Below are 11,885 nucleotides of genomic sequence, written 5' to 3' on the forward strand. Positions count from 1 at the left end.
GATGAAATTAACAGTTTGGATGACCACCTTCATGACGTTATCCATCTTTAATGACTTGCAACACAAAGCCTCCTGGTGCAAAATACAGTGAAAAGTCAAAAATCACGTCCTCCATTTGCAGATTGCACTTTCTCTCTGAACTTTGTCACAACGCCTGCTTTTTTCCCGATCATTGAGGGCGCACCATCTGTAGCCAGGCTGACAGCGCGGGACCAGTCCACTCCGACCCTGTCCAGCTGCCCGACGAGTGCGGTAAAAATATCAGCTGCTGTCGTTGTATCTGTCATCGGCACCAACTCCACGAACTCCTCGGTGACGGTCAATGTGTCATCAACTCCGCGGATGAAAATGGCCAGTTGTGCAACATCTGTAATGTCTGTGCTTTCATCAATTGCAACCGAAAACGCAATAAATGACTTTACTTTTTGCTTCAACTGGCTGTCCAAATCCACTGAAAGATCGGAAATCCTGTCTGCAACTGTGTTTCTTGTCAGGCTGATATTTGCAAAAGCATGCCGCTTTTCAGGGCACACAATCTCCGCTGCCTTCATCATGCATGTTTTTACAAATTCACCCTCACTAAATGGTTTTGAAGCCACTGCGATTTCATTAGCAATGAGGTAGCTAGCTTTCACTGCAGCGTCACTGATGTCTCGGCTGTGAGTAAACACAGACTGCTGTTTCTTCAGACCCGCCAACAGTTCATTCACCTTCTCTCATCTCCGCTGTCCTTGAAAGTTGTCATATTTGTCGGCATGAAGACTCACATAGTGGTGACGAAGGTTATATTCTTTCAGCACTGCAACATGCTCTGAACACACCAAACATACAGCTTTCCCATTCAATTCCGTGAATAAATAGGATGACCATTTTTCTTGGAACACTCTGCACTCTGCGTCCACTTTTCTCTTTTTTGACAGAGACATATTGGGGCAATGAGGGTGCCAAAGCACATAATGTTAAAAGTAGAAGCCGTAATAAATATTGCGGGCAAAACAAAGTAGCTCATTGGCTGCACGTGCTTGACCTACTTGCTCTGCCCCGGTATAAACAATTTGCTTGCTTAACACAATTGCTATTGCGCCATCCAGTGGACGCAATTGGAACAGCAGTTTATTTTATTGAAAAATTGCAGCGCATTTTTATACTTTACCCCCAAAAAATATATTATAATTATTATTATTATTTTTCAAAATCATCTCGCGGGCCGGATTAAACCCGTTTGCGGGCCTGATCCGGCCCGCGGGCCGTACGTTTGACACCCCTGGCTTAGAGGAAGAGGCATGTCAATTCATTCTTCTGACAAGGACATGGCCTCTGGTTTGGAATTCTACTGTAGCAACACTAGAAGCTTCAGGTGGAAACCACCCTTTTCTTTCCTAAACTCTGTGCGACTCTAGCCTGGTCCCAGATCTGTTTGTGCTATCTTGCCAACTCTTATGGTCATTGTCATGCTGGTGACATTGACAACAGGAGTTGACAAGACAGCACAAACAGATGGCAAGACAGCACAAACAGATATGGGACAAGGCTAGGCTATCTGGACCTGTCAATGTTCTTCAAGATGTTGCTCTAAGCTCTGTGTGACTGTACCTGTCGATGTTCTTGAAGATGTTGCTCTTGCTGTCCCTGACAGTGAGTTGGAATGCGAGGGCGGCGTGGTGACTCTCTAACACAGCCGTGTCATTGTACAGGATGGCCAGCTCACTTCCTGCGTTGCACAGGAAGCTGTTGGTCCTCCCCGGGTGGTCCACGTCATGGACTGTCGCCGCGATCAATGCAGCTACCTCGTCCAGTTGGTCTAGACTGCCCTGAGAACACGTTACAACCAGGAAGTAGTGTTAGTCAACTACTAGGAATAGGCATTTGACATTTCTTTACATAAAAAAAAAAAATGTTGACTGATGTTTTTTTGGAGTACTCGAGTACTTGGAAAAAAAGAAGCTATTTTTAGAACATAAGGCCTGCACTGGAAAAAAATGTGTGCACATTTATCTATATGCCAACAGTACACAACAATGCATAATTTATCATAACAAAATCCTAATTGCAAAATTTCCCCATATATATTCAGTCAATAAAAAAACAAGTGCCATTTAAGATTAATTTATTGAAACCGTAACATCAACTGGTTATATTATATCGTGGAACACAATCATCAAAAAGGCAGTAAACTCAGCATTGGCGCTTGCTTGTAGAAGCCTATGGCTGTGCAATGGCATTGCCTTGTTTTGTTAATTTAGCAGACAAGACACTCCTATTTCCTGAGCCCTTATCACAGTTAAGACACACCTATTTTATAGTAAAACAAACATGATGTAATATAACAGAATAAAATATAACAGAATATTTTTCCAAATGAAAAAGGTTCCCAGTGCGAAGTGACACGCATCTCACGTCTGTAACAGTTATTCTCAGAGTGGTCATTTAAAACAGGGCTCAATTTGGAGAGTTGAAAGAAAACATTTTCAGGTTACAAACCAAAATGTCTTCTTTTCGATATACAGACGTTCAATTTAGTTTATTCAGCCCGTTCTTTGTAATTTTCCAAATGGATTAACAATTCCACATTGAACACTGCATGGGGATGATTTACGGCCATGACATCTGTTTGGTGAGTAGGCCTAGGCTTAATGATTCTGAGGAAAATACGCTCTTTGTCTTTATCAAACTAATGTTTTTGCATATTTTCACTGTCTATGTTTAGAGAGGGTTATAGCCAGGGATGGGCAAAAATTACAAAATACAATTACAAAATACAGACATAAAGATCAATGTATTTAATTAAAATACAGAACCGCAACAACATTCTCAGTAACGGTTACAAAAAGTGTTTTTCTCGCTATGACTGTGATATGTTGTTGTTTATCTACCTTAGTTGAGCAAGTCACTCTGGATAAGAAAATATAAGTAATTAAAATTCGTATTTCAAATACAGAAATACTGCCATCTAGCAGTTCGCAAAGTAGCCTAAGCCGGAAAATAGACGGGACGCAATTATTCCAAAACTGCAGCGCTTGTTGTTAGAACACATATTTCCCTACTTCAGTCAACCAGTCCATTTTGAATTTGTGATAAAACTGTCATCATTTGGCAAGGAATGTAGCTTGTGAATTCCATCAGTTAGATATTCTTTTATAGGCATTTATTTCTGTAGGCCTAATGGGAGCTTGTGTGCTCACTCGGCATGCGTGTGTAGAGGCAGCGGTCGGAACGCAATTGAGTGAGTGAGCCACGGAGGGGAAAGGGAATTTAGGGAGAAGACCTGTGTGATGCTTGGCTTGGTTTCTTTTTTTGCTGTGCCCTACAAATGCACATGTACAAATGGAACACCAGAGTCAAAGCAAATGAACGTTGTCTTTAAGAAAACATTTCGATCTCTGGTTAAAGATCAAGTTTTGATGTCCGTTCGAGTACTCGATTACTCATGCCCAATTGTCTGAGATCATGCATAAGCTATAAATACTGCCTAAGTCTCTCTCAGCATAACCTCATACTCAACAAATGAATAATACCTAAAAATGCACGCTATGCAAGCACAACTAATAATAATAATCACTAGCAAATGTTCACTTTATGACAAGAAGAGGAGATATTTATTGGAGGGGATAAGCGGGGAGAAAATAAAAGGAATGTATTAGGATCTCAATGCCCTCAAGGCAAAACACGTATTGACTGAATCAAATATGAGAACAAGACCGAAGCTATAAAAACATCCCCACTCCAACTCTCACTGGTCACTGACATACATTAATCTCCTGCCAAGCAAAGCAAACTGATACTCTACACACTGTTGAAAACACATGGCAGTGAATTACATAGCTCAACTTACCAATCAACACACTGAGATTTCAGGCATGATAATGTTGTGATGTCAGTAGTCGTTTCACTTGTGAAAGTAGTGTAAGTGTGCACATCCAACCAATCTCCAGGTACAGTACACTATTGTATGCTTCCATAGCATATTACAGGTGTGACCGAAAGGTCTTCATCAGGCCTGTGAGGAGAGTGTGTATCTGTGTGCATGCTGGTGTGTGTGTTTGGCCTACCTTGACCTTCTCCTTGCGTAGGAAGTAGGCTGTAGCGTGGAGGACGTCAGCGGCATGGGTTGAGTTGTGGTAGGAGTTGGAGGCATGGTAATTAGCCTCTATGACCTGGAGCCAGCAGTGTAGCGTAGCTTCACTGCAGCTCAGGAACTCACACACCCCGAACCGAGCAAAGATCTTCAAGCCCAGGTAGGTCAGAGGTCTGTGGGGATGACAGAGAGAGGACAGGGGAGGTAGATGAGTGGTAGAGAGAGGGTGTTCGTTCAAGTCCCTTCTGTATTTGTGTACAGGGAGGAGACACACTTTGATCTCTCTCTCTCTCTCTCTCTCTCTCTCTCTCTCTCTCTCCCTCTCTCTCCCTCTCTCTCCCTCTCTCTCCCTCTCTCTCCCTCTCTCTCCGTCTCTCTTTCTCTCTCTCTCTCTCTCTCTCTCTCTCTCTCTCTCTCTCTCTCTCTCTCTCTCTCTCTCTCTCTCTCTCTCTCTCTCTCTCTCTCTCTCTCTCTCTCTCTCTCTCTCTCTCTCTCTCTCTCTCTCTCTCTCTCTCTCTCTCTCTCTCTCTCTCTCTCTCTCTCTCTCTCTCTCTCTCTCTCTCTCTCTCTCTCTCTCTCTCTCTCTCTCATCGTCCCCCCTTCCTTTCTCTCTCTCCTCCCCCCTCACTCTGCCCTCCCTCTCTCTTCCATCTATTCCCTCTCCCTCCGTACCTCTTCCAGGTGGCAGCCTCCAGCTCTAGGATGTTAAACTCCCATTGGTCCTCGTCATCCAGCATGTCAGCGATGGCCGAAGGGATGTCATTCAACGTTACTGGGATGGCCAGCTGACTCTGGCTCATATCTGTAGACACACACGCGTGCACGCACGCAACCATGCATGCACACACACACAAACATTGATTTCTTGATTGATCAATTGATTGATTGCATTTGGGACACTTGAGAGCAATACGCAACAACAACGATTGCCAATGTAGTTCTAGCAACACTGCCTTATGGTAAAGGGTCAGATACAGGTCTACTAAGAAGTCTACTAAGAAGTGTACTAAGAAGTGCAGGGGGTAAAAAAGCACATGCTGCTTCCTAAAGATTAGCAGGAGAGGACTGCACTGAAGACAACATTTTCTGGACTTCTCAGCAGTGCCCTTCCATTTCTCAGAAAGAAGACGTACTTTATTATATATATATATATATATATATATCTCTCTCTCATCATGACTTAAACAAATATAAGTGGATTACGCAATGACGGCCAGTGACTGCCGATGCACTAGACTCCAACTGATTAAATAAATTATCTGAGACATTTTCTATTTTCTATCACTCTGCAGACAGACAGAGGTCTATACACTAAGTCCCCCATCATGTGTAGTACTGAGAATTAGTCCATTAAGCTTCCAGTATAATTACATTTCATGAAATATAAAAAATACATTATGCTACACAAATATACCACTAAAACTTGCTAAAAGACCATTGAACACATCATTAAACTCAGTTTGTGTGATTAGAGTAAACTCGAGGGTCCTAGTTACATTTACATTTTTTAAACATTTTAGTCATTTAGCAGACGCTCTTATCCAGAGTTGTAAGTAGTAGTAGCATTCTGGTAGGATAATGAATAAATATCATATTTATGTGATGTTTTATGATGAAACAGCCTGGTGCTTACTTGGAAAAGTACTTTTGGAGAAGACATACTCGTTCCCAGACAGTCTCCGTAAGCCGTCCTGCAGAAGGAAAAAGACGCCAAATCACTCTCTTAATCCAGGCTGTGAGAAAACATTTATCTCAAATCGGGCTAATTACAACATATTTCACATTATACAATGACTTCAGCATTATAATTCACCCAACGAGACATATCCCACATAACTCAGGAACTCTTGTGTTTGAGTATTGTATTTGTGAGAAGAGGAGAGGGGAGGGGAGGGGAGGGGGGGAGTTGAGGAGAGGTGAGGTGAAGTGATCAGAGGTGAAGAGAGGAGAGGTGAAGAGAAGAGAGGTGAAGACAGGAGAGGTGAGGAGAAGAGAGGTGAATAGAGGAGAGGAGAGGTGAAGAGAGTGAAGAGAAGTGAGGTGAAGAGAGGTGAGGAGAGGTGAAGAGAAATGAGGAGAGGTGAGGAGAGGGGGGAAAGGAGAGGTGAAGAGAGGAGAGGTGAAGAGAGGAGAGGTGAAGAGAGGTGAGGAGAGGGGGGAAAGGAGCGGTGAAGACAGGAGAGGTGAGGAGAGGTGAGGAGAGGTGAAGAGAGGTGAAGAGAGGAGAGATTGAGAGTAGAGGTGAGGAGAGTTACATTCCCTGTATGACAAACAGTCTATAACTCTCTGTTTCAGGACGTTGATCACTGCGACTGATCCCTTTAATGGATCTCAGTGTGTGTGTGTGTGTGTATGTGTATGTGTGTGTGTGTGTCTCATCGTGGGTCTCTGTCTGTCTGCCCGTGTGAGACTGGACGAGTGGCTCCCAACCACTTCGGCTGTTGTGACCCACCTAAAATAATTTTCATTTTCTTATAACCCTTTAAAATTATATTGAATTGTGTGAATCCAGTTGTAAATAAAGCTATGTTTGTAGCCATAGTCCAGTCTGAAGGCTTGACCCAAGAGGAATCACATTCCTAACCCCAATTTAACTTGAGCCCTATTCAATCAAAACCTGCAACCAGGAGTTTCTGGGACAAAACTCCCCCTCGACCCCCAAAAAATATTATTCTTGAGCAGCAAGGATGCATATTTTGATAATGTTTACAAAACAATGTTCACAAAATAAAACATGCTTTTACATGGTGTGGGAAAATTTAAATTTTGATGTATCCTAAAAACTGGTTCCAGACTTTGATTAAATTGGGCCTGTGTGTACGTTTGTGTGTGTGAGTATGTTTGTATGTGTTTGTGTGCATGTGTAGCCCCTAACTCACGCTCATGAGCCCGCCTACAAGGTCGTTGGTGTGTGGGTCGTCCTCCTTGGAGGCCAGCTGAGGAGAGTAGAGCTCTGTGGTCCTCAGGATCTCCAGGACCCGGTCCAGTGCCTCCGCTACGGACACCGGACTGGACTCCTGGGCCGCGTTGATGATGTTGATCACCTGGAGGAGGGAGGAGGAGGAGGGAGAGAGGGAGGGAGATGTAGCACACAGTTACATTTGATTTAACACACACACACACACACACACACCCAGCCCTAACGGAAACTTCACTCTTCAGACAGGAAGTGTCTTTCTTTGAGCCTGTGTCAGGGAGCTCTGCATGTGATGCCATAGAAATCATGTCTGGAGCCAAATAGACAAATAAAGCAGCTAGTCAGAGAAGAAAGGAACATCATAAAGCCTAGAGTTACACTAGACTCTGGTCTCTGGGGAGGCTTTCAGTCATAGCCTGATCCCAGATCTGTGCAATTAAATAAGGCCTTCACCTATTCCATCAAATCACCATCCATTCCTGTTGAACTCTCATCAGTGAATTAGATAGAAGACTCAGACTGGCACTAGAATAAGATTAGACTGATAGATCACGGCTGCCACTTTCAACTCTGTTGTCACAATCACTAGAATCATCAGGTCAAACTTGATGTTGTAATCAACGCTGTTGCTTGCCAATCAGGTTTATTGATCACTGTTCAGTCAGATTGACAGACTTAGAGTTTCAATGGCACAGAACTTTAAACAGCTTTACAAATTGCATAACATCCCAAGAATGTTTGCGAATGTTTAGAGAACACCATTTGGAGAATTCTCCATGGGATTCTCAGAGTGATATTCCGGAACATTCCTGTGACATTCGGGGAACCATAAATTGTCAGCTGGGGTCGGCTAGAGGTTATGTCACAACAATATGGGAACTTCAAACCACGCTTGTTGTGTCCCAGATATTCGCCATGTGATGTGGTCTTTCTGTGGTTGAGAGGGCTTTGAGAAGATCTGTTGAGCTTTCTACTGCCTCTGTTAGTTCTTCATCCTCACGTTAGCTCCAGGGAGTGTCAGGTATAGTTCTAGGAACATCCTCCATTGGTTTGGAAGGAGCACAGAGTGGGAAAGGAGAGGGGAATGTGTGTGTGTGTGTGTGGGTTGGTTGGTTCTTCTATCCTTGTGGCGACCTAAAATCCCCCAAATTCCCCACAAGGATATTACAACAAGGAAAATGCTCTCTCGTGGGGACATTTCCCACGTCCCCATGAGGACAAAGGCTATTTTAAGCTTAGGGGTTAGGTTTAGGGTTAGAATTAGGGTTAGGGTAATGGTTTCGTGGTTAGGTTTAGAGTTAGAGTTAGGAGTTAAGGTTAGGGTTATGGTAAGGGTAAGTAAGGGTAAGGGTAAGGGTTAGGGGTTAGGGAAAATAGGATTTTGAATGGAAATTAATTTTAGGTCCCCACGAGGATAATGTGTGTGTGTGAGTGTGTGGTGTTTGTGTGTGTGTGTGTGCTGTACCTTGGTGATGGGGGCCTCAATGGTCATAGAGTGGATCCTGGCTACAGAGGAGTACCTCCGGTTCTGCAGACTCGGAGCTGGTGACAACAAGACATAAGTTATCAGGACCACAGTACTATAACATGATCTTCTTACAGTCAAACATGTCATTCTAGTTGATATTATACAAGCTCATGAACTGAATCATGTATGACGGATGTAGCACATCAGACCACTGGGCCTGTGGTGGCAGGCTGCTCTGTAAAATGTACAGTGGGGTCCAAAATTATTGGCACCCTTGATAAATCTGAGCAAAAGTATAAAATAAAGAATACAAATACTGAGCTATATTGTATGCTCAAAAAAATTTGAAATTATATTATTTTATACTAATACCATTGCTCAGAGAAACAGATTTTGTTTAACAAGTAATAAAAACAATTGAAAAAAGATACGTTCAAAATTATTGGCACTCCTGTTTTCAATACTCTTGCGAGGATAATGACACTGAGTATTTTTCTAAAATATTATATGAGATTGGAGAACACGTTGGGAGGGATCTTCAACCCTTCCACCATACAGAATCTTTCCAGATCTTTGATATCCTTTGTTAGCTGTTATGGACTGCCCTCGTCAATTCGAACCACAGGTTTCCAATGAGGTTCATGTACGGAGACTGACATGGCCATTTATTTTTTTATTTTTTGCCAATAATGATGGACCTGACTGTTTGTTCTTTATGAATGAAGAGGAGAACAGAGGAGGAGTAGAACAATTGAAAATGGGGAGGTTAATGAGAGAGAAGAGAGTAAAAATAACAGGAGAATGGAAAATATCAAGAAGAAGAATGAAAGAGAGAGAGAGAGAGAGAGAGAGAGGGGTGGAGGACAGGAGAAGCACCACTTCAGCCAAGCTGATGAAAATAGAAGCAGCTGCGTCATAATGAGGGAGCTGTCAGAGGCCAACAGCTCAAGTGCCTTCCATAATGTACTGTAGTCTGACTCATATTATTCTCTGATCCTCCCTCTCTCCTCACCACCTTTCTCTTTACCTCCTTCCTCTCTCTATCTTCCCCTCTCTCTATATCCTTCTCCTTAGGTCCTGTGTGGCTCAGTTGGTAGGCTCGATTCGCAGGGGGGACCAGTACGAAAATGCATGCACTCACTACTGTAAATCGCTCTGGATAAGAGCCTCTGCTAAATGACAAAAAATGTAAATTCTTGTCTCTATATTTGTCTTCCTCTATCTCCCTTGGGATCCCTCACTCAGTCTTATCTTACCATCTTTCACAAACACATGCACGCAAGCACAGTACCCTGGTGTTAATACACACTCACCATCACCGCCATGCGAGCTGATTGACCTGGTATCAACTGAGTCTTTCCTCCTGTCTCTGTGACGCAGGGAATGGCTCTCTGGGAAAAGAAAAACCAGGATGCCGGACGATATGACCCAGATAGGACTGAGACAATTTCTTAAAGATAGACAACTACCTCACTTCCCTTCGCCTATGAGGGTTCAGTGTTCAACTTTCCAGTTTAAATAAATTGTTCAGGGATTTTGTCTCACGAAACAAGTCCCTGAAAGTTACATCAGTGGCCTTATGATGACTTAAAAGATTAAAGAGAGAGGGAGTGTAGCTTACCTGACTGGGAATGTTCTCCATCTTTGTTGATCTTATGGACCTGAGAGAGACAAAGTTTGATATGGACCATATCAAACACACAGACAGAGAGCGAGGGAGAGATAGAGAGAGAAAGGGAGAGAGAGAGAAAGAGAGAGCGTGAGTATATTAGTAGATCTGGCTGGCGTTTTGTAAGAAAGAGTTCCTCCTGCAGTTTTATTGTGCAATCTTTCGACCCGACGGTCTGTCAGGCTTCTGTGAGTTTGCCTCTCCCGCAGTGACCGCATATAACACACTAATAAGACAGATCAACATGGACTCAACATTACCCAACTACTGTGCCCAAAGATCTACACACTACCGCACACAGGAGGGTCAACCCATAGGCCTGACACACAGGAGGGTCAATCCATAGGCCTGACACACAGGAGGGTCAATCCATAGGCCTGACACATGTAGGGTTCAGCTGGGTTCATGTGTGGGAAGATGTCAGTGAGTATAGGTTGTTACTGTTTCCACAGTCATTGATTTCTATTGGCTAGCTGGCACAGGATGAGAAGTGAGGTGAGGTGAAGACGGGTGGGGGAGCTGATGGGCTGTAAGGAGGGTGAGGGGAGATGAGGTGAGGAGGAGGAGGAATGGGTGAGTAGTGATTGTGTGTGTGTGTGGTGGTGGCGACTTTTGGGATGTGATACTGTGAGTCATCTTGGTTTACCTCTACTGCATCCCTTCAGAGAGAGAGAGAGAGAGTGAGAGAGAGAACGAGAGATGGAGAGAGAGTACAGTACAGAGAACGTGAGAAGGAGTGAGATGGAGGGAGTTAGGGAGAGAAATAAGAAAGACAAAGAGAGAGAGAGACTGAAAGAAAGATGGAGAGATGGAGAAAGAGAGAGATGGATATCATGTTTAATGTAGAGCTCTGCTACCCGACCCGAGCCCGACGGGCCCCGACATTATACATCGGGTTAGGGCCAGATTGAGCCTATTTTTTCATCAATAACTAGGGTATGGGCATGGCTCGGGTATCACAAAATTGACCACTAACATTTTGAAGCTGAGCCATTTGCTCGTGCCCTGTTACACAGTACAGTCATATCTGACTAAGATCATAACATGGTGTCAGAAGTGCTTCAACCTTGTCAAATATAAAACAGGAGAGATTATGTCACAGGAAATAATAATGTTCCTTGAGTTTTGTCAGAGTTTAGAGTGACGAAAAGTAGCTAACACTCACTGCTCTCTCATGTCTCGTCACTGAGCAGAGCAGCCCAAATGGAGCCATTGCTATGGATACTCGGACTCAGAGCGCCATGAGCAGGGTGCATGCAGAGCGAGCTGCCTGCGCACAGGGAGCAAGAGACAGACAGAGAGGAGCAGCTAATGGATTTAATAACCGAGGAAGTTATTTCTGATTATGGGTTCCATGCAGGGCCGGGCTTTAAATTTGGCAGAAGCAATCGGGCCTGGTTAGGGCCTGAACGTCGCAGGCATGTGTAGGGCTCGGCGTAAAAATCATGCCTGTGCAGGGCTCCAGTGTTCTGTAAAGGGTTGCACACATCGCACCGAATGTGGATCTCCTGTTTGTCTACCGATCATTCAGCACACTGTTGATGTCTGACTGCAGACATTTTTCTAAATGTAAAATCAGTTTGCACTCAGTTCGCAAGTACACTCTTAGAAAAAAGGGTTCCAAAAGGGTTCTTTGGCTGTCCTCATATGAACCCTTTTTGGTTCCAGGTAGAACCCTCTGTGAAAAGGGTTCTACATTGAACCCAAAAGGGTTCTACCTGGAACCAAAAAGGGTTCTTCAAAGGTTTCTTCATGG

The 11,885-nt window shown here is 43.7% G+C and overlaps 1 protein-coding gene across 1 annotated transcript in view; it reads right to left on the minus strand.

Annotated features, from left to right (window-relative positions):
• Positions 1-11,885, minus strand: part of LOC121541565 (high affinity cAMP-specific and IBMX-insensitive 3',5'-cyclic phosphodiesterase 8B-like) — a 105,230-nt gene that overhangs the window by 17,629 nt on the left and 75,716 nt on the right. Inside the window, exons 11-18 of the mRNA XM_041850657.2 lie at positions 10,082-10,121; positions 9,774-9,851; positions 8,458-8,534; positions 6,955-7,119; positions 5,709-5,766; positions 4,748-4,877; positions 4,050-4,248; positions 1,594-1,811 (exon numbers count right to left, since the gene is read on the minus strand). Coding sequence (XP_041706591.2) covers positions 1,594-1,811; positions 4,050-4,248; positions 4,748-4,877; positions 5,709-5,766; positions 6,955-7,119; positions 8,458-8,534; positions 9,774-9,851; positions 10,082-10,121 — 965 coding nt within the window. The remainder of the gene's footprint in view (positions 1-1,593; positions 1,812-4,049; positions 4,249-4,747; positions 4,878-5,708; positions 5,767-6,954; positions 7,120-8,457; positions 8,535-9,773; positions 9,852-10,081; positions 10,122-11,885) is intronic.

Source organism: Coregonus clupeaformis, chromosome 27 (assembly GCF_020615455.1).
Source record: "Coregonus clupeaformis isolate EN_2021a chromosome 27, ASM2061545v1, whole genome shotgun sequence".
In the NCBI taxonomy this organism is placed as follows: Eukaryota; Metazoa; Chordata; class Actinopteri; order Salmoniformes; family Salmonidae; genus Coregonus; species Coregonus clupeaformis.